At 35.6% G+C, this 24,864-nt stretch overlaps 1 protein-coding gene across 1 annotated transcript in view; it reads left to right on the top strand.

Annotated features, from left to right (window-relative positions):
* Positions 1–24,864, top strand: part of HERC1 (HECT and RLD domain containing E3 ubiquitin protein ligase family member 1) — a 102,611-nt gene that overhangs the window by 63,875 nt on the left and 13,872 nt on the right. The window contains exons 37-59 of the mRNA XM_050713080.1: positions 23–543; positions 2,635–3,386; positions 4,453–4,651; positions 5,627–5,787; positions 6,785–6,901; positions 7,078–7,309; positions 8,472–8,596; positions 8,839–9,059; positions 10,225–10,493; positions 11,010–11,062; positions 12,294–12,494; positions 13,088–13,262; positions 13,994–14,264; positions 14,447–14,660; positions 15,432–15,688; positions 16,253–16,380; positions 18,313–18,440; positions 19,674–19,865; positions 20,744–20,874; positions 21,759–21,958; positions 22,491–22,605; positions 23,144–23,290; positions 23,828–23,929. Of these exons, the coding sequence (XP_050569037.1) occupies positions 23–543; positions 2,635–3,386; positions 4,453–4,651; positions 5,627–5,787; positions 6,785–6,901; positions 7,078–7,309; positions 8,472–8,596; positions 8,839–9,059; positions 10,225–10,493; positions 11,010–11,062; positions 12,294–12,494; positions 13,088–13,262; positions 13,994–14,264; positions 14,447–14,660; positions 15,432–15,688; positions 16,253–16,380; positions 18,313–18,440; positions 19,674–19,865; positions 20,744–20,874; positions 21,759–21,958; positions 22,491–22,605; positions 23,144–23,290; positions 23,828–23,929 (4,911 nt within the window). The remainder of the gene's footprint in view (positions 1–22; positions 544–2,634; positions 3,387–4,452; positions 4,652–5,626; positions 5,788–6,784; positions 6,902–7,077; positions 7,310–8,471; positions 8,597–8,838; positions 9,060–10,224; positions 10,494–11,009; positions 11,063–12,293; positions 12,495–13,087; positions 13,263–13,993; positions 14,265–14,446; positions 14,661–15,431; positions 15,689–16,252; positions 16,381–18,312; positions 18,441–19,673; positions 19,866–20,743; positions 20,875–21,758; positions 21,959–22,490; positions 22,606–23,143; positions 23,291–23,827; positions 23,930–24,864) is intronic.

Raw genomic sequence — 24,864 nt, 5'->3', positions numbered from 1 at the left:
ACTGCTCTCTTTAAACACTTAGGTGAAAATCTGTGATATGCAGATGCGTGGTACACCGAGAGATTTGCTACCTGGTGACCCCATCTGCAGTCCTGTTGCTGCAGTGCTGGCAGAAGCCACTATCCAACTCATTCGTATCCTTCATCGCACAGACCGTTGGACACACTGCATCAATAAAAAAATGATGGAAAGACTGAATAAAATCAAAACATGTCTTAAAGAAGCAGGTCAAAAACTGAAGAAAAGTCGCTCGATTCAAAGTCGAGAAGAGAATGAGGTGAGAGAGGAGAAAGAAAATAAAGAGGATGAGAAAAGCAAGCATAGTAGGCATGGTTTAGCTGACCTTTCAGAACTTCAACTGAAGATGCTGTGTGTGGAAGTGTGGCCTGTTCTAGCAGTAATTGGCGGAGTTGATGCTGGTCTTAGAGTTGGAGGTCGATGTGTACACAAGCAAACAGGACGTCATGCTACTTTACTTGGAGTAGTGAAGGAAGGCAGTACATCTGCCAAGGTCCAATGGGATGAAGCAGAGATTACTATCAGGTATAGTATGCTCACTTCCTGTGCTTCTCAGAGTCTAGTCTATCTTAACAAATAATATGCATCTTACATTAGAGTCATGTCGATAAGTTATTTTAAGCTTAAACTTTAAAATAATGCAGCCAAAGTTGGCTGTTCAAAACTAATATGAGTTATATTTCGATAGTATCTAGTAATAAAATGCATGTCAAATATGTATTTGATAATTTGGAATTGATCAGCATCATTAGAATTCTTAGGTTGTAGGGTTTTCCTGTAGATTTTTTTTGTAGAATTCATAGGCTGTAGGTTTTCAGAGTTGGAATGTGACCAGCTTGCCAGTTTTCCTAAATTTGAAGTGAGTGTTGCTTGTTTTAAAATTTGCATTCCTGTCCTAATTTACTGTAGCTTCTTGTTCATGGGTATAAAGAAGGTCTTTACTGGGGGACAGTGCACACTTCTGTTGTAAATGGTGAACCTGCTTCTGAAGGGAGTCCTGATTTGATTTATCAGAGTTGAGAACAGGTGTCTTTGCTGTATTGTCATTTCATTCTTAGAGGACTGGAAGTTGCTCTGTGGGGCTTAAAGAGTGGGTCAAAGTCAGGAGGATTCTGTCTTCTTAATGGTGTCTGGATGGTACTATTGAAATTAATGCTGCCTCAACGCAGCATTTATTTGTTTTTTTGACCTGCCTTAATGAGCTAAAGGAATGAGATATACTTGATGTTAACACTCTGGAGCTGTTCTACAGGTACAGCTGATAGTAAGAACTGGGGAGGAAGCTTGAAGGAGATACTTCTTTTTCCCCCTTTCTTGCAGGAAACTCTGAAATGAAGCTAGTGGTGTCTTTTGGCTTAGTGGTGCTCGTGCAGGAATTGCCTGTGGTTTTTGTGTGGAAAAACTTGATTCACTTAACTTCTTAAACTCCTTCTGGCTGTAGTTAAACTTTAATCCTGTAGAGAAATTGAGCAGTATTTTTTTTTATTATTTTTTGCAACTAGTTGTTGTTATATTCCAAAACAGCTGAAGTCAGATCACCTCTTAGAACTGCTGTAACATTATGCCTCTTTTGTCTTTATGCAAAAGCTGTTGTCACTTTAACTAAATATGCTGAAGTACAATTGATTATCAAATTTAGTTCCAGATATAAATTCTTTCAAGTATGCCTATGTGGAAGTATGGCCTTACAGTAAGTGTGCCCTTAAAATAATTTTAAATACTACTTGAGTGAAGTGGTGTGCGTTTGAGCATAGGCAAGCTCATTGAATTAAGTTCAGAATGTACCTCTGTAACTAAAATGAGATTAAACCTTGCCTTCAAGTTTTAAGTAGAATTTTACATTATAGGAGGGGAAACATTTTGGGGGTAATGAAAGGAAAATTTCGAAATCCCTTATGCAATAGGTGGATAAGAAAATGTATTGGAAAATACGGGCTGGCAAATTTTTGTCCTGCTTACAGTGAAAAGTAGTCAAGTATAACTCCTAAATATAACAAAAATTTACCACTATGTACAGCTAGACAGATAGGTAGACATCCATTATTCCCCTGTGGGATTTTCTGACCTGTGTTTTAAAAAGTTGCTGTCTTTAGGGAGTCTGTCCTGGTACAAACAGAGCTATTAGTTGTGTGATCCTTCTGATAAACAGTTGAACGAGAATGTGCAGTCAATCAAAGCTTTTACTTAGTGCTAAAAAAACGTTAGGATTGTTTTCTGTCTAATATTCTATTCCTATTCACAAATTCCTTTTAGGTATAATGATAAAATGTGGCTAAAGCTACATTATCTTAGAAGTCTGTTGTCTATTTCTAAACATCTGTCAGTGCCTAATTGATAGCTTCTGTGATGCTTCTGGATTTTTTAATGGTTGTTGAAAACCTGCGCATGCTTTGTTGGCTTTGCTCTGATATCGTATCTCCTCATTTTCTGATCATTGCCTCATTTTCCCCTGTTTACATTTAATTTTTAGAATTGATCCATTTATTTCATTAAATATATTTTACATCTTACTTTGCCTACATTATTTCCTGTACTTTCCTCCTGTCTCTCCCTCACTTGCTTTTTCCTGTGTCATTCTGATCTTTATTAAAGCTTCCCAACTTTTTGGTCGCCTAGTGATACTCCCCTGTATAATCTGGAGCCCTGTGAACCACTGCCTTTTGATGTTGCAAGATTTCGTGGGCTGACAGCTGCTGTGTTGCTGGACCTTACCTATCTGACTGGTATTCACGAGGATATGGGAAAACAAAGCACTAAGAGACATGAGAAAAAACACAGACATGAATCCGAAGACAAAGGGGAAGTGGACCAGAAAATGGAGGGGGATGGTGGATCAGATACGCGATTAGCACAAAGTGCTGATGATAACAAAGGACATAGTACTACAAGCTCGAAGTCAGAAAATGAAATTGCTTCCTTTTCTCTAGAGCCATCGACACTAGGTATGGAATCCCAGCACCAACCTGCTGAAGGAAGAAAAAAGAATCATGAGCATACTCCAAGAAATCATGATATAGTGCAGTCAGAAATCAGAGCAGTACAGCTATCTTACCTTTATCTTGGTGCTATGAAGTCACTTAGTGTTCTTCTTAGTTGTAGTAAATATGCTGAACTACTGTTAATACCAAAAGTCCTGGCAGAAAATGGTCACAACTCTGATTGTGCTAGTTCTCCAGTTGTTCACGAAGATGTTGAAATGCGTGCTGCCTTGCAGTTCCTGATGCGACACATGGTGAAACGGGCAGTCATGCGCTCACCGATTAAAAGAGCTCTAGGACTGGCAGATTTAGAACGAGCACAAGCCATGATCTACAAATTAGTGGTTCATGGGCTGCTGGAGGATCAGTTTGGTGGCAGACTTAAGCAAGGTATGTTTTCAAAATTACGAAAGTACAGTACTAAGTTATTTTTTACTCCTATTGAAATTATGTAGGAACAATGATGATATAAGTGACATAACCTTGTAATTTTGTAGTGGCAGTACTTTGATGAATCTTGATTGGACAGAGAAATTTTAGAGACATACTGCTTTGTAGATATAATGCTGATTTTTTTCTTTTGCGTTTTCCTCAGTTCCTTATTTTAATAAAATGTGAGTGTCTATCAATCAGAAATGTAAGAGTTTCTAATTTTTCTTTGTGCTTTTAAAAAATTAGTAGTTCTGTATATATTTGTCAGAAGGATTTCTATATGGCACAAGTATCACGAAGTTCACTGTTGCTAAACATGATTGCTTGCAGTCATGTTAACAAGTAATAATGGAAGTGTGTATGTTCATGCTGTAAGTAACCTCTATTACTCTCCGTGAGAATCTTGAATCAGTTGTAGGGTTTGGGGTTTTGTTTGTTTTCCTGAGATATTTGGCATTGCAGTAACAAGATGTTGGAGAGAATGCATACCATTTCTTCTGTTCATCTTAAAAATATGTATATTACAGGGAAACCATTTAAATCAATATAAACAAAGAAGAAATATCTAAAATATTTTTTAAAACTATCTAAAATATTAAAGCTAACTCCTGTGCTGTTTGCTTCTTTACCATCTTACGGATTTCTTAGAAACCAACCAAAAAAACCTTCAAAGATCTGTTACTTAGGCTGGTAAGTTAAAAATAGCTTTATTAATTAAACAGCTAAGAGAATAAGAACAGTAGCTATTAGAACAGTAAGTATCATAAGATCTAACCAAATAAATGGCTTCTGTTATCATCCAGAAAGATTTACTTACTGTTCACCTTGTATCAGTATGACAACAACGATAGAGCGATCTATTTACTTAAGTCCATGAGTTATTGGAATAGGTATTTGTATTGTGTGCATTTCTGCACACCCCTTTTTTAGGGGAGAATTTTAAATGCTGATAGTTTTAAACCCTGATAGTCACAGGTACTATTTTTCAATACTCAATTACATTAATGTCCTTTTTCTGTTGCAGAAGTAGATCAGCAAGTAGAAGAAGGTGATCAGTCTCAGCAAGCCCAAACACCAGTTACAACCAGCCCTTCTGCTTCTAGCACAACATCTTTCATGAGCAGCTCTCTGGAGGATACCACCACTGCTACTACTCCGGTAACTGATACTGAAACTGTTCCAGCTTCAGAGTCACCTGGTGTTATGCCTCTCAGTCTTCTTAGGTAAAATATCTTTATTTTCAACAAATTTGATTTTGTGGGTGTAGGGATCTGGTTTTGTAATTTAGGTATGTCTTCAGCTCTCTAAGGCTTTGAAAATGTTAATGTTTTTATTTGCTGTCAAGAACTTCCTCCTCAGAAGACAGAGTTCAGTTTGTTGCTTTATTTGCAAGACGTGCATTTCTAGAAATAAAAAGCAGCTAAGCTGTTTATATATAGTATATGTATACATAGCATATTAATTCTTCAGGACAGGAGAAAATACCTTTCTTCTATTGTTTTCAGTTTCTGTGTTCTATTGTCTTCTTTAGTTTCCATTTTTATTTGATGTGGTTTAAAATACAAGTCTGCGAAATTCTGTATTTTAATGAATCGTTCTTGATTTTCAAACTAAAGTAGGTCTTAGTTTGCAGGTAGCACTTCAATCCTGTTTGTTTCATCTTACCCTGACATACTGAAATGGAAGTAAGATAAAGCTAGTTAATCTGCAGAGGTTACTTGTGATGTGGAAAGAAATCTGCTTTACATTGAATACAGTCCTGTTGTAAGTTTATTACTTTTGTTGATGTGTCTGACCTCTTAGAGGCTTTGCAGATACAATTTGACAAAAGCTAGGACAAAGGACAGAGAAAGTATCTTAAAAGGAATGAGTAGTTGGACTGAGTTCAGAACAAAGTGGGGAAATGGGAAAAGAATTACTTTTCTTTTATCTCCTAGGACAGCCCTTGGTTTCTGAGGTATTTTTAGGTGCGTGTTTGAGAACTGAGTTGTCTAAGCAAAATGTTAAGAATGAGCTGTTCCTACCGCATTCCTCTCCCAACTCCCCAAATTTACATACCACACCTTACCCCTACAAAGCTCATTTTCTGTAAGGTGCACTTGGCAAGTCATACTCTAATTTGATGCTTTTCTTTTAAGTGTCAGACCTTTTTCAGGGTAGATCTTTTTCATATAAATATATTTTGTTTTTCGTTATAGGCAGATGTTCTCTAGCTATCCTACTACAACTGTACTTCCAGCACGACGTGCTCAGACTCCTCCTATATCTTCTTTACCAACATCTCCTTCAGATGAAGTTGGAAGGAGGCAAAGTTTGACTTCTCCTGATTCCCAGTCTGCAAGGCCTGCAAACCGTACAGGTATAGTTGTGGTCAATATAATAGAAATACGGACAGTTAGTAAGTTCACAGTTGTTCAGTGAGAATCTCAAGACGCTAAAGAACACAGTAGTGTGATCCAGAGGAGATAGTAATAAAAATAAACATACAAATCCATATCTATGTTTCATATTAAATGAATAGAAGAGACTGAGTTAAAGTATATTCTTCGGATTTTATACGCAACGCTGAGAAACAAAGTCTGTATTTCAAAATTCCTGACTGTTACAACTTATTATTCTTGTTCTTATATCCATGCTGTAAGTTGGCTCTTTTTGATGTCACTGTTGCATAGCAACTTGTCTTTTCAGTTTCACCTCATTTTTTTGATGAGATGTCTTGCTTCTGGATCATAATACAGTGTTTACAACAGTGTTTGTCAGTACATTTAATGTCTTTGTTGATCAGAAGAAATTGTGTTTTCTGTTAAACTTTTTGGGCAGTAACTGAACTTTTTAGAGTCTCGCGAGAGACACTGCACAAAAGGATAGACATAATCTGCAAAGAGATTTTCAGGTATCTGTCTTCAGCTTATAAGAGGCCTCTTTCTGCCTCTTAAGAGGAATGTGTATTTGTGTGATCTCACAATATTTGTGAACCTTGATATTTCAGGCAAGGATAACTTTTATCTAGTCTACCTAAATGTAAATCAAATAGATAATTTGATAGAGTTTTAAAAGGAAATTTTAAAAGGTATTAGAAATACCTTAATACAAATAGTCCTTTAAATATTATGAGGGCCATATTTGATTAAACATAGGCTGACATAATATATTTGTTACCAGTAAGAATAAGCACTGTCAGATTTTGTTATAGAAAGTATCTTACCTTGTGTTAGAAAGTAATATAGATGAAAGTTGTTAAAGGCAGCTATTCCTTTATCTGAAGCTAACGTATCTTTGCTAAATCAGAAGGTTTCCTAAAGTGTAAGACAATAAAGATTTACACACTTTACATTCAATATTTTCTGTCTTTTAAGCTTTGTCTGATCCAAGCAGCCGACTTTCAACATCCCCTCCTCCTCCTGCCATTGCTGTTCCGTTGTTAGAGATGGGGTTCTCCCTCAGGCAGATTGCAAAAGCCATGGAAGCCACAGGTAATCTGTAACTATATCAATTTAAACTGAAAAATCAGATAAATATTCCATTGAAAAAAAGTGTGTTTCATACTTTTTTAATTTCTACAACTGTTTGTGGGGAAAAAAAAAAAGGGGGGAGGTTTTCACCATCAAGGACGTAGTACAGTTTCCAAGTATGATTTTCTTTTTTTCAGGTGCCAGAGGAGAAGCAGATGCACAGAATATCACAGTGCTGGCCATGTGGATGATAGAGCATCCTGGAAATGAAGATGATGAAGAGCCCCAGTCAGAAGTGACTGTAGATTCACGACATGGGACAATAGTCTCTGGAAGCGGTGGAAAATCTGGTGATCATTGTTATTTGCAGTCACCAGGTGATATCCCATCTGCTGATGCCACTGAAATGGAGGAAGGCTTTAGTGAAAGGTAAACTGTAGTTTTATTCTAATAGCTTGAAATCTCTTGCTGAAACTGAAAGGCTCACATGTTCATTGTTGCTGACAGAAAGCTTTGTAATGACACTTCTGAATTTTGTTACGATGTTAGTATAAGCAAAGATGCAATTAAAGTAGGTCTACACTATGCGTTTACTTTCCAGTACTGTTTATGCACAGAACTGGGGAAGAACATAATTGAACATCCTTCCTTCAAAAAAGGAGGACGTGTAAACAAAGGAAGGCATATAGCTTACTTTTTACCAGGAAGACTAGTAATAATAAAGCAGAAATTCATTGGAGAGTGTTTTTTTTTTCCCTTCAGTGTATTTGTGAACAGATATTTTCTTACATTTTTCTTTTTAAAAAAATTCTTGGTTAGTTCAGAGAGGATGAAACTGAATTTACATTCTTGGCCACCTTCACAACGTTAGATTTAAAGTCTGTATTAATCAAGGAAGAAATATATTATTTATTGTTTTAATCCTAAAAATAGTAGTTATATTGTTAAGTGACACCTGCTAGGAATCATACCAGCCTTGTATTAATGAGGAAGGTGAGAATTGTTAACATGTATTTTGAGAACACTTTTGTTGAGATTGCTCAATCCTAATGAGAGAAACAATTATAGATTTCCTTAATTACATTGACCAAGGTAAACTGTCATTTCACAGAGAACTCATGGATTTCATGTGGGGAAAAATAAACTTACTAACAAGTGTTACTAAGTAACTTAAATTCATTTTTTTGCAGAAAATGTTGAGCGAAAGGGGAAATGACTGATGCAGGGACAGAAGTGTTGATTTTATTTCTTTAAAAAAGGAGAAGAAACTTAGGCCAGCGTATAGTTAACATAGCATAAAGACAATGCTCTCCCAACATTTCCACAGTGCTCAGCCACTTTGGAAACATTGCTGCATGTCACTTTTTAAAGTAAATATCATGGTCAAAAAAGACAGTAAATATGTGCTGCAGTAGAAAAGAAAATGCTTGAATTCCAAAATTCCTTTTTTTTCCCCTCTGTGAAAGAAAGGGAAAACCAAATAAATGCAATTTTATATATTTTAAAATATGATAGTATTTTTCCATAGCTACTATATGTAGCTCTTTAAAACTTATTTTGATTTACCTGTTAATTCTACAAATTCTTTTAGCCCTGATAATATGGATCATGCAGATAATGCAGCTTCTGCAAGTGGACCTCCTTCTAGAAGTCGGTCAGCTGTAACAAGAAGACACAAATTAGATTTAGCTGCCCGAACATTGCTAGCACGTGCTGGTAAGTGTACTAAAAGACTTCCACGGTCTTTGCGTATCCAATAAATGAAGAGGAGGGAGTTTGGTACCTAACATGAAAGTTACAACAAGTCTCCTTTGCATATGTATATCAACGTATTTTTAGTTTAAGTGTCATAGGTAGATTAAGTTTATATGAGTTTAAAAAGAAAGCAGAAGGAAGTTGAAAGTGTATTTATGTTTATTACATGCAAAATAAAAGTACTACTTTCCTTTTTACTTGAGCGGGATTATACCGCTCTGTACAGGCCCACGGGAATCAGAATCGAAGAGGAGCGATATGTTTGCAGCCAGATCCAGGGGCTCTTTATGACTTCAACTTGGATGAGGAGTTGGAAATTGACCTTGATGATGAAGCAATGGAAGCTATGTTTGGTCAAGACCTGGCTAGCGATAATGATATTCTGGGAATGTGGATCCCAGAGGTATTGGATTGGCCTACCTGGGTGTGTGTGACTGCAGCGGGGGCTGCTTTAACTTACTGCTTTTTGCACGTTTGCATTTTGTAATTTAACACGCATAAGTTTATATCCTGTTTGAAAATATCTTACTTAAAGCTAGCGATGCTGAAATCTTTCTTGTATTCCATAGCTTCACTTTTAGATTAAGAATGGTGCTCTCTTGGGTTTCTTGTTCTGCTCTATGTGAATAGTTTTAAATATATGCTCTATGTAAATAGTATTGAAAGATGGTAACAGAACTAGTGTAGTTGTTTTGATATTACTTAGAAATCAAGTAGGCATTTCAGATTGTTTGTCTGTGTGTGGGATAACAAACGCAGTTGTAAATTTATGTTCTATTTAAAATTACAATAATAAAAGAATAAATCAGATCTGTAGCAACATAATTTACACTTAAATCAGTTTTGCTATCTTAATTTAGTAATGTTGGGTATCAGACTCTAAGAAGGATATAGTGACAGTCCTCACTCAGTTGTTGGTTAGCCCACTCAAAGTACATTTGATTTGAAAGAGAAATACATGAACTGTAGTTTGTTAATCATTGTATTATCCATCTCAACTTGACAAGCAACCTACAAGACTAAACTTTCATCTCCTAATTATGATGTTACGTGACTGCTGTGTAACATGAAGCAGGTTTCAGTAGGCATGTATAATCTTCAGAGGGCTTGTTTCATTGGAGCATCTTGATGAAATTAAGTAGGATAGAGATGTAATTCTAGAAGAATGAACTCTAAATCCAGGCAACACCTCAGAATGTATTGACACAAATTATTAATGTTGCTCAGTAAATATAAAGGCTGATTGTCTGGAAACAGTGAATTCTTTCTTCTTTTTTATGTCTAGTCTCAGTCAAGTTGTAAGAAGAAGATAAATACAGTGTTAAACGTAAACTAGCAAAGATATATGTGAAAAATAATACTCGTCCTCTGATTTACATCCCAGTGTTTTTCCTGTTCTCAGATGATCTGCTCTTCATTGTGTCATAAGTTGCCCATTTCTGCTTTATTTTTGTGGAAGTTAACCTTACAAGTACTGATCTATGTAATAGAACTGGGCACGAACATCCACTTAACAATATTGGCGTATTTTTGTATCTAATATGAAGGTAATTATGCTCTACAACTAACATGAAAATCTTATTTTGCAGCATGTTTGTGAATCTGAAGACAGAGAAGAAGTAGTAGTTTGTGAACTGTGTGAATCGAGTGTTGTCAGCTTCAATCAACACATGAAAAGAAACCATCCAGGCTGCGGTCGCAGTGCAAATCGTCAGGGCTACCGTAGCAATGGTTCTTACGTAGATGGATGGTTTGGTGGTGAATGTGGAAGTGGAAATCCCTACTATTTATTGTGTGGCATCTGCAGAGAGAAGTACTTAGCCCTGAAGAGTAAATCTAAAACATCAGCTTCAGAAAGGTACAGAAATAAAAGAGTGGAATAGTGTGTGTGAAGAAAGAAGATAACTTAAAAAATGCTTACTAGTATATGGATTTTAAGAATTTGATTGAAGAAGTTAAAATTTCTAGTGGAACTGTTGTCCATATTCATTTTAACTGAGGCTTGAAATCTTTCTCTATATTAACAAAGGCATATTTAGAAAAAAGCCTGTCTTTTTTTTTTTATGAAAAAAAAGGAATTATTTCTTCAAATGTTGCCTATTCTTGTTCAAAAACTTTTTTTTTGTTTTGTCTGAAAATTCCAGTATTTTTATGGGCCTTTGCTACATTCATACTGCAAAATGCTTCCCCCCTCCACACACACTTTTAGAAGCTGTTTTATTCGTTTCTCTGTCGCTAGTCATTTCCACAAGTTATGTATATGTTGACCTAACAGTAAAGTAACCTTACAGTAAACAGAATTTAAAACTGGTATGCATATTATGTAAAGTATTGGAGTCATTTAGTTACTTCCTTTGTTCTCTTTTCCATATAGGTACAAAGGCCAGGCTCCCGATTTAATAGGTAAACAAGACAGTGTCTATGAAGGTATGTTTTAAAGTTTTTGAATATACTGAATACTTCACACTTACACAGTATTTTTATTTTTCCATAAACAAAAATGCAAATAAATATGGAATGAAACTGTACTTGAAGATATACTTTTAAATCTTCATACTAGACTTATTTATTTATTTAAGTTCAAATGGAAATAAATCAGTGACATTTTCCCCTTGTATTTCATCTAATGGCTAATATTCAGCTTTGTTTGATGAGGTGTTGTAAGTTGATGTTATATCCAGAATTGCACATGCAAAATTTTATATTGAAATGGATTTCATTAGCTGCCATTTTAGCAGAGGTTAATTAGCATAAGTTAGAGTCTTGAAAGTCTGCCATTAGGCTTATTTTTACTCTTTCTACCTTTTTACTAGCTGAGAATGTATTGAGAATGTCTTTCACACTTGAGCAGACTATTTCTAGTGACTCTGGTCATTCTTTGATTCTGGGCCTTTCTGTAGCTTGTATGCTCACAGTTACATGAGTTGCCACATTTGTATATCTAAGAGTAAATGAGTGCTCCGGAACTTAAGTTTGTTTTCCAGCAGGTAAAAGCTGTTGAGATTCTATTGTATGGGGAGTGAAACAGAGAGGGAGAGGTAACTAAATATAAGTTGGCTTCTGTGTAAATGGCTGGGAAGTGAAAGTACTAGTGGAGTATATAACTGAATTACAATTACAGTGTTTGGTGGGGGAGGGAGGGGCTGGGAGCTGATGTGGGGGAAGGAAAGGCAAAAACCTGGATGTACAAATATGACCTCAGAACTCGTGCATACTTTTTGATAAATATGAAGACTAGAAATTTCTGGTAGCTTTCTTTATTGTTTGGTCCTTTGGAATACACGCCTGTTGTCGTGATTTAAAGCTCAACTGTATGTTCACACTTCTCAAGGTATTCCAGGTTGTGGAGTTGTCTTGTGCTAGATACAATGACTTCTTGTTTCTTTGTTTTAAAAAAATGGTTATTCAGAGAATCTTCTATGAAAGTTCTCTGCAGCAGAAATAAAGACCAGATTTAATGGAGATGGGAAAGGGGACGGGGTTCTGATTCACTGTGTTGTGCCTATGGCAACATCTAAAGATGGGAATTAAGGCTACTAAGTTGCAGATTGCAATTCATAGTTTATACTCTGTATTTACTTATTTATTTTAATTTAGTAAAATTGTTTACTACTTTCAGATTTTGTAACCAAGTTCAATTGTATTTCTCCAATTGTAGAAGACTGGGATATGTTAGATGTAGATGAAGATGATAAGCTGACAGGAGAAGAGGAGTTTGAATTACTGGCTGGACCTCTTGGGTTAAATGATCGACGTATTGTGCCTGAACCTGTACAGTTCCCTGATAGTGACCCTATGGGTGCGTCAGTTGCAATGGTGACAGCCACCAACAGTATGGAAGAAACATTGATGCAAATAGGTAAATTTGATACTAGTTTCATTCACAGAATGAATATGTCCCCTTTGGTGTACTTTTATAGGAGTGATGCAGAAGTATTTTGTCAGTCTTTCCTGTTCCATGAAGAAACAAAGACAGATTCAAAAGTTTCCTTTTATTATAAGGGGGTTCTTGAGGAGTGCGAGGCATTTTTATTAACAGAGGTCTTGAAACTTTGATTTACTGATAAAGTTGCGACCATATTTCTACAAGAAATGCCAGTAGCATGTTTTGCACGATTTAAAGATTCATGGATTTAAGTTGTGATTTGCTATCCTACTGAAATGCAGGATCAATACTTAACTTCGTAGACCCCTCTAATGGACAAGGGAAACAGAAGAATTATTTAACTTCAGTAATATCAAGTTGTTGATTATCTAGCTTTGAAAATAAGTAGTAATTAAGTTATGTAAAATTTCAGGAGTGTATTTTCCACTTGCTATAGTTCTGTACATATGAAATGTTGAAAACTTAAGTTTTTTTAAGCAAGTCTATGCTGAATTTCCTTCTGTGCTTATTACCATATGATAATGTTCTGGTTTTCTTGAACACTAACACAGATTGTTATTTCCAAGGCTGTCATGGCTCTATAGAAAAAAGTTCTTCTGGCAGGATAACCTTAGGAGAACAGGCAGCTGCCCTAGTAAATCCACATGACCGTGTTATGGCCCTAAGAAGAGTGACAGCTGCTGCACAAGTCCTCCTTGCAAGAACTATGGTTATGAGAGCGCTCTCACTTTTGTCTGTCAGGTTTGTGGCATCCTTGGCAACATTTCTGCCTTTTCATTTGGAATCAGTTATGAAATTATGTTTGATAAGAATGCAGTTTTAAGTTATTTGGGAAAGTTGATTCTCACTTTAAATACTTAAATCATACTGTTAAGAAAGCAGGTTTTGTTGATTTTGTTCTTTTGAGCCCTATCTTCAAACTTTATGAAAGAGACTTCTACACTGCATATAGAAGGCAGACTCCAGTAATATTAACCACTTGAAACATAATGATTCTATGTTTGCCAGTTGGTTTTTGTTCAAGACAAGTATTAGAACGTAAAGGTAAACATTACAGGAAAGAAGAGGTATTGCAGGAGTTAATGGGATATGAGGATTTAAATATGGGTTTTGTACAAGACTGTGCAGCTGTGAAGAAGTCAAAGACATCTGGCATATGCATATTGCCATAGCATAATTCTAAAAATGAATTATCCATGTAACTTTGTTTATGAGTGGTTTCAGGTAAACACATGGATTTTTGCTAGGGCAAGGCTGTAACAGTTTTTGTCTTCACTCTCAGCTTAAAAGAAGAGGAGTGGAAGGGTCTGCAGCTTCATTTCTCTCTATTCTCCTTCCCCCTGAACCTTAGCAATATCCAGCTAATCAAACAGGCAATGTTCACTAATGGTTTGGGAATAGTTTTGGCCAAATATAACTCTCTTTATGAATATACTAGCAAAACCAAGAGCATTTGTTTTCATTTTTCACAGTGGCTCCAGTTGTAGTCTGGCAGCTGGTCTTGAATCCTTGGGATTAACAGATATCAGAACTTTGGTTCGTTTAATGTGCCTCGCTGCAGCAGGGAGAGCAGGACTCTCCACAAGTCCATCCACTGTGTCAAGTTCAACAGAGCGAACTAGAGGAATACACAGCAAAACAAGCAAGCCTATATCTTGTCTTGCCTACCTGAGTACAGCAGTAGGCTGTTTGGCATCAAACACTCCTAGTGCTGCTAAACTGCTGGTTCAGTTATGTACGCAGGTATGACTGTTATATATTAAATTAATATATATTAAATATTAAACTGCTTACACATGAGATCAAGCAATCCATTGTATACATACTTTGTGATAGTTTATTAATTTATTGTTATTAGTAGTATTATTAAATGTGATTATTTTGCTCGTTCTGGTTATTTATTTTATTTAATTGTTTATTTTTAGAATTTGATTTCTGCAGCAACTGGTGTAAACTTAACAACAGTTGATGATCCAATTCAACGAAAATTTTTGCCAAGCTTTTTAAGAGGAATTGCTGAAGAAAACAAACTTGTAACATCTCCGAATTTTGTGGTTACTCAGGCACTTGTAGCATTGTTGGCAGACAAAGGGGCCAAACTGAGGCCAAATTATGATAAAGCAGAAATTGAAAAGAAAGGTATGAGAAGACTTCTATTTATTCTAAACGTTAATTATTAAATCTTCAATTTGTCATTTCTATTTAAGGAGGGTTGCTAGAATAATTATAAATAAATATGCTCTCAAAAATGTACAGAACTTGTTTTCATTGAAGTAGTCTTATAGTTCAATACACAAATTTTATTTAGAAATATGGTTTTATTGCATACTTGTATCTTCCATCACTTGAAAAGAAATCTAAGCGTTTTTCTGTATTCAAAGCCATATAGGTATAGCATTTGGCCTCAGTTGTGCCACATGATAAAATTAAAGGGAAAAACAGTTGATTCCTGCTACCCAAGTACTTTTTCTGTCTCTGTCACAGAAACGTTTGTCGCCTCTGCTGTGAGAAGTCAGGGAAACAAAAAACAACTTTTGTGTCTTCACAGCAGACCGTTGCTGTATTCACGGGAGGGAAGGGCATAATGGTGACAGCAGCTTATCTCCGTCAGAGGAGGCATTTTGCTGTTTAGACAGCACTTATGCTTTGAATAACCATTTTCCATATGGTGGGAATAAGACTACTCATAATTCTCTTGTTTAGTTTTTGTGTAAATTTAAAGGAGGTCATTTTTCTCTTGGTATCAGAAGATATATTTTTTTCCTAATAGTTACTGTTAGTTGCAACATTCTTATAAAAAGGTTGTTAATCTTTTTATTTTTTTCTGGAAATTATAGCTAATGCTGTGTTCGTTTGTGTACTTCTGTTTGGTACTCATCTAGGCATCATCTCATTGTTTTGTTTAAGCAGGTTTAATTGCCCATTTGTATGCCCATCCTTCCTATGATCCTTCTGCTGTAGGCCCTCTGGAGCTGGCTAATGCACTAGCAGCTTGCTGCCTTTCTTCAAGGTTATCTTCGCAACATAGGCAGTGGGCTGCTCAGCAGCTGGTGCGAACTCTTGCAGCTCATGATCGAGATAATCAAACTATTCCTCAGACCCTTGCTGATATGGGGGGAGACTTACGAAAATGTTCCTTCATAAAATTAGAGGCTCATCAGAACAGGGTAAGCATGATTTCTACCAAAATTGCATGAATTTTAATAGTCTACTTCTTTTGCAGAATACAGAAAAAATAAAATAGTTTTATTTTACAAATACACTGACTGAAATGATTTACTACAAAAAATAATTTTTGGTGATAAACTATATTACTGCTTGAGGGTACTTCTGATACAGAAAAATGCCTAGGTTCTTTGAAGCTTCTATTAAAGGAGACATGAAACTGTTCTCAGCGCATTAAGTTATTATAATCACCATAAGTTTTTTTAGACTAGATCATAATTTGAAGAGGTTTTTCTGTCGTAGTAGTTAACATCTACTCTGTGCAATAGTGGCCTGTGGAGCAGTGGGTCTGAACAAATAGCAGCATTCTTATAAAATATGCTTAGTGACATTACATCGTACTGCAAATGTAGAAAACTGTATTGGGTTTGGTGATTATAGTGTATTTCAGTAATGTAGCTAATGCTGTGCCCTGGTGGTTAAAGTTTGCATTAATATTAGTGAACAAATATACCTTAGCTTTAGGTTTAAACTCAATTTTGCCATGATCGCTTTGACATTTGTAGGTCATGACATGTGTTTGGTGCAATAAAAAGGGACTTCTGGCAACTAGTGGAAATGATGGTACCATAAGAGTGTGGAATGTTACCAAGAAGCAGTATTCATTGCAACAAACGTGTGTGCTCAACAAATTGTAAGTTAATTCTTTGTAATAATCAGATACTTCATATAAGTTGTAACTGTGCAAGATAATGAAAGGAGCCAATCATGCAATTTCTCCTGCATGGACATTATTTCATCTTTTTTGTTCTTGGAACTGTTGCTGTGTTTATGATAGGCAATGTAAATTAAGTGTCTTAAAACAGAAAACACAACTTAAATATCAAGCTGATAAGAGTCAGTATAAGGAGATCATGTTAAAACTGTTTAAAAATAGTCTTAATAATTTCATCTAATGATGATTGAGTAAAATAAAAACTGTAAGGGTCAGTCATACATAAGGAAAAAAAAAGGTAAAATGTTCCTTCAGTGTGTTTCAGTGAACAGGTAAAATGTATAACAAGATAATAATGAATGTAGTGGTTTCAGTCAAGTGTCAGAAAAGAATTTGTGACTTCTGGGCTTCAGGAACTTAGAGTAATACTCCTTCAGCAGAGTGTCTGGAAAGTACATTTGTGTCATTTGGATGTGTCCAAAAAAGAAGAAAGATTACAATCTGGCAATTCCTTAGTACAGTTTATGCGATTTTAAATTGGGGAGAATGAAGAAGCAGTAGTGAACTAAAAGGTTGTTTCATGATGATTTCTTAGCAGTCTTTATTAGTTTGCTTGCTTGCTACTGTTAGATGCTGCCTTAAAAGTAACAAACAGAATGACATGCAGCTTGACTTCAGAAGATTGAAATGAGACCAGCTACTTTCTTTACCAGATGTCTGTTATCCAGGTGGCAGAAGTGTGTGTTTCCTGTAAAGTAGATCAAGAGTTCAGTACTTTCTTGGGTTTCATTGCTAACAATTCAACAATGGCTTTAAATACAAACACAGCATAGTTCTATTTATATTCATAATTGTGGTGGATAAGTGTCAATCTTTAAAGGTGGAATTTTATTTTTGTTTTTTAGCCCCTAGAGGTGATCATAAGAAAAGGCATTATCCCTTCTTTGTGATAGAATTATCTCCTCTTTGTGAGGGTGCTTTTTGTTTTTTGAGTTTGGAGGAGTATTGTTTAAATGTTACTAGATGACTATTCTATGATACAATATTACTATCTATTCTGTTACTTTTTAATGTTAATATGTTAATGTTATTTATAATAGTTAAAAAATCACATTGCCTGTAGTATTCACAAACGAACTGTCTCCTGCTTGAGCAAGAAGACACTAGCATGCTCTTGGTGCATCTCCAAAAGTACAGGGGTGATACAGTATTTGGCCTGTAATAAGCATCCTGACTAACGTTAGAACCTTCATTTTCCTGTAACTAAAATCAGTAAAACTCCACCTGTCCTGTATGTCATTAGGGGAAATAAAACATAACATAGGTTCTGTTACAGGTAGTCAAACAAACTTTAAAGTAGAATTTTTGTTCTAACAGGAGGAAGAGTTTAGGCTAGAACTGAAAGCAAGATGTACATCTTTTCTTTCTTTTGTTCAGCCTATTCTGTTTCATTTCATGACTTCCTGGAAAGCTTTGTCCTCACCAAAGATGTTAAATTTGAGATATGAGTAGGTGTCACCCAGTGCTACAGGGACAGGCAGGTTCTTTTAGGGATCCTGGGTAGAATGAGGACTGGCCACAGGGTTGTGGTTATTATTAGAGCTTTATCATCACATAAAAATTATAGCAATCAGTGCAGCTTATTGTTATTTAGAATCTTCAACAGTTAGCGTAGCTTATCATTAAAAAGATTTTCTAGCAATTAGCGTAGCTTATTGTTAGATATAATTTTTAGAAATTAGGGTAGCTTTCACATTATCTAGAATTTTTAGTCACCTAAACTCTTTAGTTACATGGACCCTCTGCAGATCAGGTCAAATTCTTAATAATCAGCATGCAATACAATGATCATAATCTAGTCTGCTTAAAGGAAATGCCCTTTTTCAATTACTTTATTTTATCCTGTTACAGAGAAGGCGATTCTGAAGAAAGTCTGGGGTCACCCAGTGACCTTAGTTTGTCTCTTGTCTGTTGGAGCATCAGTGGCAAGTATCTGGCTGGAGCTACGGAAAAGATGGTGAACATATGGCAAGTAAATGGTATGCTCTAAATACCGGTGAACACTTCACCATACAATGTATTTCTAGGGAAGCTGCCAAAGCATTGAATCTTTGTTTACCTAACTATTTGTGTGTGCTTTCCAATTTAAATACCTGCCATGTTCCATAATATCTTGTCAGCTTGTTCAATTAGAGGAAGGCACTAACCACAAATTGATGCATGCCTTATAATTAATTCAGTAGAAAACTGAGCACCAGTTATGAGTTCTTGTTGTATGTGATGTTTAGGTTTGAGGCTTGATCACTCCTGGTGTTTTGTTTGCAAATATGGTATCTTCCCATAGTCCACAGGACTTAGTTTTCTACGAAAGGCATGGAGAATGCCAAAATTGGCTGAAACAGATGCAGGGGTGGATTACAGTGGAAGAGATGGAAAACCTGCTGAGAGCACAATGACTAAGCTTGGTTTATGTAGCTGAACAAAAGAGTCTCAGAGGAATAAGATTATAAATCAATACATTAGGAAGGTAACCACTAAAAGCCCAGAGAGAAAAAGCACCTGTTTAAGCAAAAATGAATAGTGTTACCACTAGAAGAAATGGGAATAAGTAGTCCATGAATAACTTCAAGAATGTTTCTGGTGTTAAAAAGATTGTGATATCAAATAGTTTATAAGGAAGGATGACGACTGAGGAAGAAATACTTTAAAATGTATTAGATAAATTTATAAGATTGCATTGTGATAAGGAGGACTGAGCCTGATCCAGAAAGGTCCTTCCTAATTCCTTGATTCGGTTTGCAAGTGTATCTAAGTGGATTCTCTTACATCTTTCCTGTCATTTTTGCTGTGTTTAACCAGTTCAGAATAATACCTTTAGAACTCTTGTGAGAGGAAGACGGTTAGTCACTTTGTTGCTTTTAATCTCTGAAGAAACATTATTCTGCAGTTCTGCACTTAGGAAAATCACTGTTGACGCTGTCCACATTAATAGGCAGTCCACAGGAAAAGTATAAATGGTCTGAGTACTGAAGAATTTAGCTTCCTCCTTTAATTAAACTACTTAACTTGACTGAAAATTGAGATTTGTTAGCTAGATTTTGAGTCTGTGGAGATTAGTGGTCCACTGCTTCATAGTCTTGTAATTTATGTGAATTTGTAGCATATCCTAGCTGTAAATAGGGTCTTTTGATATTTTCCCATGGAAAGTATTTCTGTTGCATTATTTTCTTTATGAAGATGAAGCAGTTTAAGACATTTTTTTGGGTTCCTAGGAGGAAAAGGATTATTAGATCTTCAGCCTCACTGGGTATCTGCATTAGCTTGGCCGGAAGAAGGGCCAGCGGCAGCATGGAAAGGAGAATTGCTATTAATTGGTCGTATGGATGGATCTCTTGGACTTATTGAAGTTGTGGATATTTCAACCATGCACCGGATAGAATTGGAACACTGCTACAGAAAGGATGGTAGGTGACTGTTTTAATATTTAAACAGAGCTTAAAAGTAAAAATGTGTCCCCCCCCCCCCTTTTTTTTTTTTTATAATTTAACAAGTATATAATCCCTATTTTTATTATTGTTCATGGGGATACAACTTCTGATACTTTGCTCGCAAGCATCATTCACCTGTGTTCATGGGAGGAGGAAAGTGTGGAATCTCAGTCTGCACCTAGGTTCCTTTTACAGCAAAGACCAACAGTTTGTAGTGGCCTAGTCAAATCGTGACATTCCTTGTCATCATAAAAAAAATAAATCAATATAGATTCTCTGCAGTGTCTGTTCTCTCTAAAAAGTTCAGGTAGCCAGTATCATCTGAATTCCGTAATTACTGCTATTTTTCTTTTATAGTTCCAGTCCCAGGGGACATCAAATAGTACATCTTAGGTAGCGTTTTGTGGTTTTGCATATTGTTTCTCCAAGAAGTATGATTTTATTTTTTTTGGCAGAATCAAGTGAGGTGCTATCTAGATACTAACAAAGGCTGAAGTGGCTTTCAGTGGTTTTCTTAGAAGCATCCCAATGTCAGACACATGTATAGGATTTTGTCTACTTTTTTCTTTTCCTTAGCATAGATAATTTTCACCATGTCAGGAATATAAATCCAGTTATTTTAATGAAGAAGAGTGGGAAAAAAAAAAATCTAACAGGGATCTCAACATCTGTGATTACAGGGGCACTTGCTTCTTTCTTTACTGTACAAATTCAAGAAAATTCTCAGACAAAAAGTATGTCAGGTAACCTTGGTGGGGAGGGGAAGTTTTCATGCACTTAATATTTTAGACAATTACACTTGCACACCTTTTGGAAGGAGCGATAATTAAGTTTTGTGTTACCTGTCTACATAGTTTCCGTCACATGCCTTGCCTGGTTCAGTGAAGACAGACCATTTGCAGTTGGCTATTCAGATGGAAAGTTGCTAATAGGAACAAAGGAACCACTTGAAAAAGGAGAAATTGTTCTAGTTGATGCACACAAGGTAGAGTTACTCATTTTAAAACTAATCTATAATTTCTGCAGGTCACAGTCTGTTTAAGTTGTTTTCTGTATTTGGAAATTATAAAATCAAGCACATATTCATAATATCTATTTCTGACATACTAAATACAATAGAGTAAAGAGGAACAGTCTACCAAATTAAAAAAAAAAAAAAAAAAAGAGAGAATTACAGCCTTTTTTGCTGTTGGAGATTGTGAAGTGTATGTGCATACAGCAATGGGTATGTATTATGGGCATCTGGATTTAAAAAGACTTCATTTGTAAAAGCACGTAACAAATATTAAAAATGTTAATTTTGGTCATGCCACATGTTTTTGTAAAGCTTAAGTTACTGTGCAAAGCAAAAGATCTTTTTCTAAATATGCAGCTGTAAAGGTTTTGATCCTTTGCTTTGGTGTACATAATAAGTCATGAATAACTTGACTGATGAGTTATTAGGCTAAGAAGAGAATTTCCCAAAGGAAAGTTTATTAAAAACATCTTGAATGCTTCCATGAATTTGTCTTAAATATTTCAAGTGTGGTAGTCACAGAAGTGAGCAAGCTGTGGCGATAAAACTATACTTGGCTTTTCCACTATGGGCTCTTCTTTCCTACATTGGTTAGACTCAGTACGTCATTGGTCCCATTGCCTAATAGGCTTATGAAGCCAATACCTTTAAGGTAATTCCTGCTGCAATTAAAAAATATAAAAAAATGTGAGTGTTCTGAAAAGTATCATTCATATTATCTTTACTTGTTAGGATTTGAGAATAAAATGTTCTTTGTTATTAGTAATTAAACATTGGATTAGCTCTGGCAATTAAATTTCCTCTGTTCATACTGTGTTACTTTACACCAGCATTCAATTTTTAAAATCTAATAGGATATGATTGTTAGTATGAAGTGGGATCCAACTGGTAAGATCCTCCTGACATGTGCCAAAGAAGAAACAGTGAAACTCTGGGGATATATGGGAGAGTCTTGGAGACGTCTGCATTCACTGCCCCATCCAGCTCTTGTGAATGGCATTGCGTGGTGTGCTCTTCCAGGGAAAGGACCTAAGTTACAGCTTTTACTAGCTACGTATGTAATTTTTTTGTTTGTTTTAGCTCTTTTGCAGTTGGGTGTTTTTTTATTATTATTATCTTTTTTTTTTAATTCTACTGGTCATTAATGTCTAGAGCAAACATAAGTGTTGTGTTTTTTCAAATAATGTTTACTCAGTAAGCCAGTTTTCATGAGATCCATAAAGCATCCAAATTTAAATGGAAAGTGTGGGTCTGGTCATGTTTACTGTTTTCTCTGTCATAAGACCTGTGCATGGTGAACCTGTGCTTGAAATTTGTTGTTTTCGTGCAAATATATTTTTCTTTTTTTTTGAGATTACGGTGTTAGTAAAAATCGAAAAGCGTTGGCATGAGGGTTGGGAGTTTAGGGAGTGGAATAGGAGAAGTGCATTTATCCATGGGTAACACTCCTTTCCACTTTAGATGATTTGATCAATATAGTTTTATAGAAAGGTGGTGCCAACTGATATTTTCAGGACGTTTTGTTAGTTAATACTTTATATTAATACCTTTACTTTGGATTTCTGATTTATCCTGACTTCCTTCAGAGGATGCCACAATGGTTTGGTGTGTGTCTGGACTGTTCCCCAGGACATAGTAACCACATTGCAGTCCAGCTCAACGTACTCAGAAGGATGGTGGGACCAAGAAACAAGTGCCAAGGTAGAAGGAGTAGTGTTTAAGAAATTCCCTTTGCTTGTTCTGAAACTGGGGAGGAGGGAAATGTGAACAAATTACTCAAATCTCAAATTTACTAAGAGAAGGTGTTTGCTGAAAAAAAATAATATATATATATTACATTTGTAGGCATTTTTAGAACAGGAAATGAAAAATCACAGGTTTAAGTGAATTTTATTTAGCTAGAGAGTGTATTTTGAACTGTTTCCATTCTTTAAAGTTGTTAAATTTATACTAAAATTCACTAAGTGTTTTAAATTCTTTCTAGGTAAAATTAAGTCACAATAAATTTAACCAATATAAAATTAAATTGTAATGCAGTCTTTAATGTTGATGTCATTTTGTACAGGGAGAAAAGATGATAACATGACAAAGATATTTATAATTTTGGTCTTCATTATCCTGTGGAAATTACTACATCTCTACAAATTATCAGTGTTTATTACAGAATATAGAAGTTAAATTATGCTATTCCTTTTTCTGTAACAAGTTCATTGTTCCATAACTATGAAATGATTTGCAGGATGGATACAGAAAGCCAGTAGAAGTCAAGTGTGTATTTCAGCTGAGAGGCCATATTACTCCTGTTCGGACTGTTGCATTCAGTCCTGATGGACTGGCATTAGTATCTGGTGGACTTGGAGGTCTCATGAATATTTGGTCTTTACGGGTAAGATTGTCTTAGAGGAGGCATGATTATTTTTTTAGTGTAAGTATCTCAAATGGTCAAGTCATCAGACTCTCTTTTTGTTTTCCCCCAGTCTGTTACAAATGAGAGAAAGTGTAGTATAAAATAATGGTATGATGTTATACTTAATAAAAGATAAATTGAAATTATACTTAACATTCAAGTACTTTGTATTTTAGGGTTCTACTACTTATTCACTCTTTAGTCTTGGTCACGTTAGTCAGGCCTTGCAGAAGCAGCCGCTCTTGTTACAGATGGGAACAATATATTCATTTACTACAAGAACTTGTCCAAGAATCAAACAATGTTTAGTATTAAACACTTCTAAATCCTTTGTTACGTTATGTCCTTTGTATGATAAAATTGCTAGATGGATTTTTGCTTTTAGTATAGACATTTCATTTTTTAAGAAGTTATTGAACAGCTTGGGAGTATATCATCACTTAGGAATATACTTTGTCTGTATTTAAATAGAAAAGTAGCTGTATACACACTGACATAAAACACTTCTTTCCTTAGGATGGTTCAGTATTACAGAGTGTTGTAATAGGTTCTGGAGCTATTCAGACTGCGGTATGGATACCTGAAGTTGGAGTAGCTGCATGTTCTAACAGATCAAAGGTGATACTGTGTGTTAAAGTAATCTTTTAAATTTTTGTACTGAGAATTATCTTATTAAAATAAAACCTTTGTCTGTTTCAAAGAAGTATGCAGGCAGGACCCATCTCTGTTCATTGGCTTATGTTATCCAAACGTACTTGTGTACAAAGCTGCTTGGGTAACTGACAGTCTGTCTAACCCTGTTATATTTGCAAGCTACGTTGCTTTGACTTTCAACTATCACTTGACCCTAAAAAGATTTTTTTTTTGAAGTATCTCATGTTGAGTTTTGGGCAGTGGAGGTGGAGAAGGGAGAAAACCTTCTGAACTGGGGGTTATAAAGGATGCTGCACACTGGTTATATCAACTTTTCTGTTTAACGGTGGCAGCTGTAAATGGGACACAAAAATAGGATAAAGACGCTTAATTTTTCGTTTATGCAGCATGAAGAGATGTTTCATTTCCCAAAACAAATAAAACTCCTTAGTGATTTAATTTAGTCTCAACCAGCCTCAACTTCAGATTTTTTTTTTTTAAGGAGCAGCAGAATTTACTTCAATGTTTTCTGTGTCAAGAACTTCTGGTATCTGAACAGAAGCTTCATAAGTGGCAATATTTAGAAGCCTGCATGTGTCCTACACATCCTCAAGTAATTAAAAAAAATACAAAACAACAACAGAACCCCCCCACAGCTGATTATTCCGAAAGATGGCCTTTTTTGTGACTAAAGTTAAACATGGCACAAGTTATGGTTTCTGTTATTAGAGTCATGGTGCATTTGATTCTAAATATTTGGGGATTTTTTGAAAGTCTTCTCTGAATTCGGCCCAGATGTTGAAGATCATATTGCAGGGCTAATCCTTAACTAAGGTTACAACAGCAGTCACTGAAATGAACTCTGCTTATTAACATCTGTTTGCATTCTTCCTTGGAATGATAATCCTAATGTTGCCTTG

The sequence above is a fragment of the Cygnus atratus genome, chromosome 11 (genome assembly GCF_013377495.2).
Source record: "Cygnus atratus isolate AKBS03 ecotype Queensland, Australia chromosome 11, CAtr_DNAZoo_HiC_assembly, whole genome shotgun sequence".
In the NCBI taxonomy this organism is placed as follows: Eukaryota; Metazoa; Chordata; class Aves; order Anseriformes; family Anatidae; genus Cygnus; species Cygnus atratus.
The sequence above is the reverse complement of the archived record's forward strand: the minus strand, read 5'-3'. Positions and strand labels throughout refer to the sequence as shown.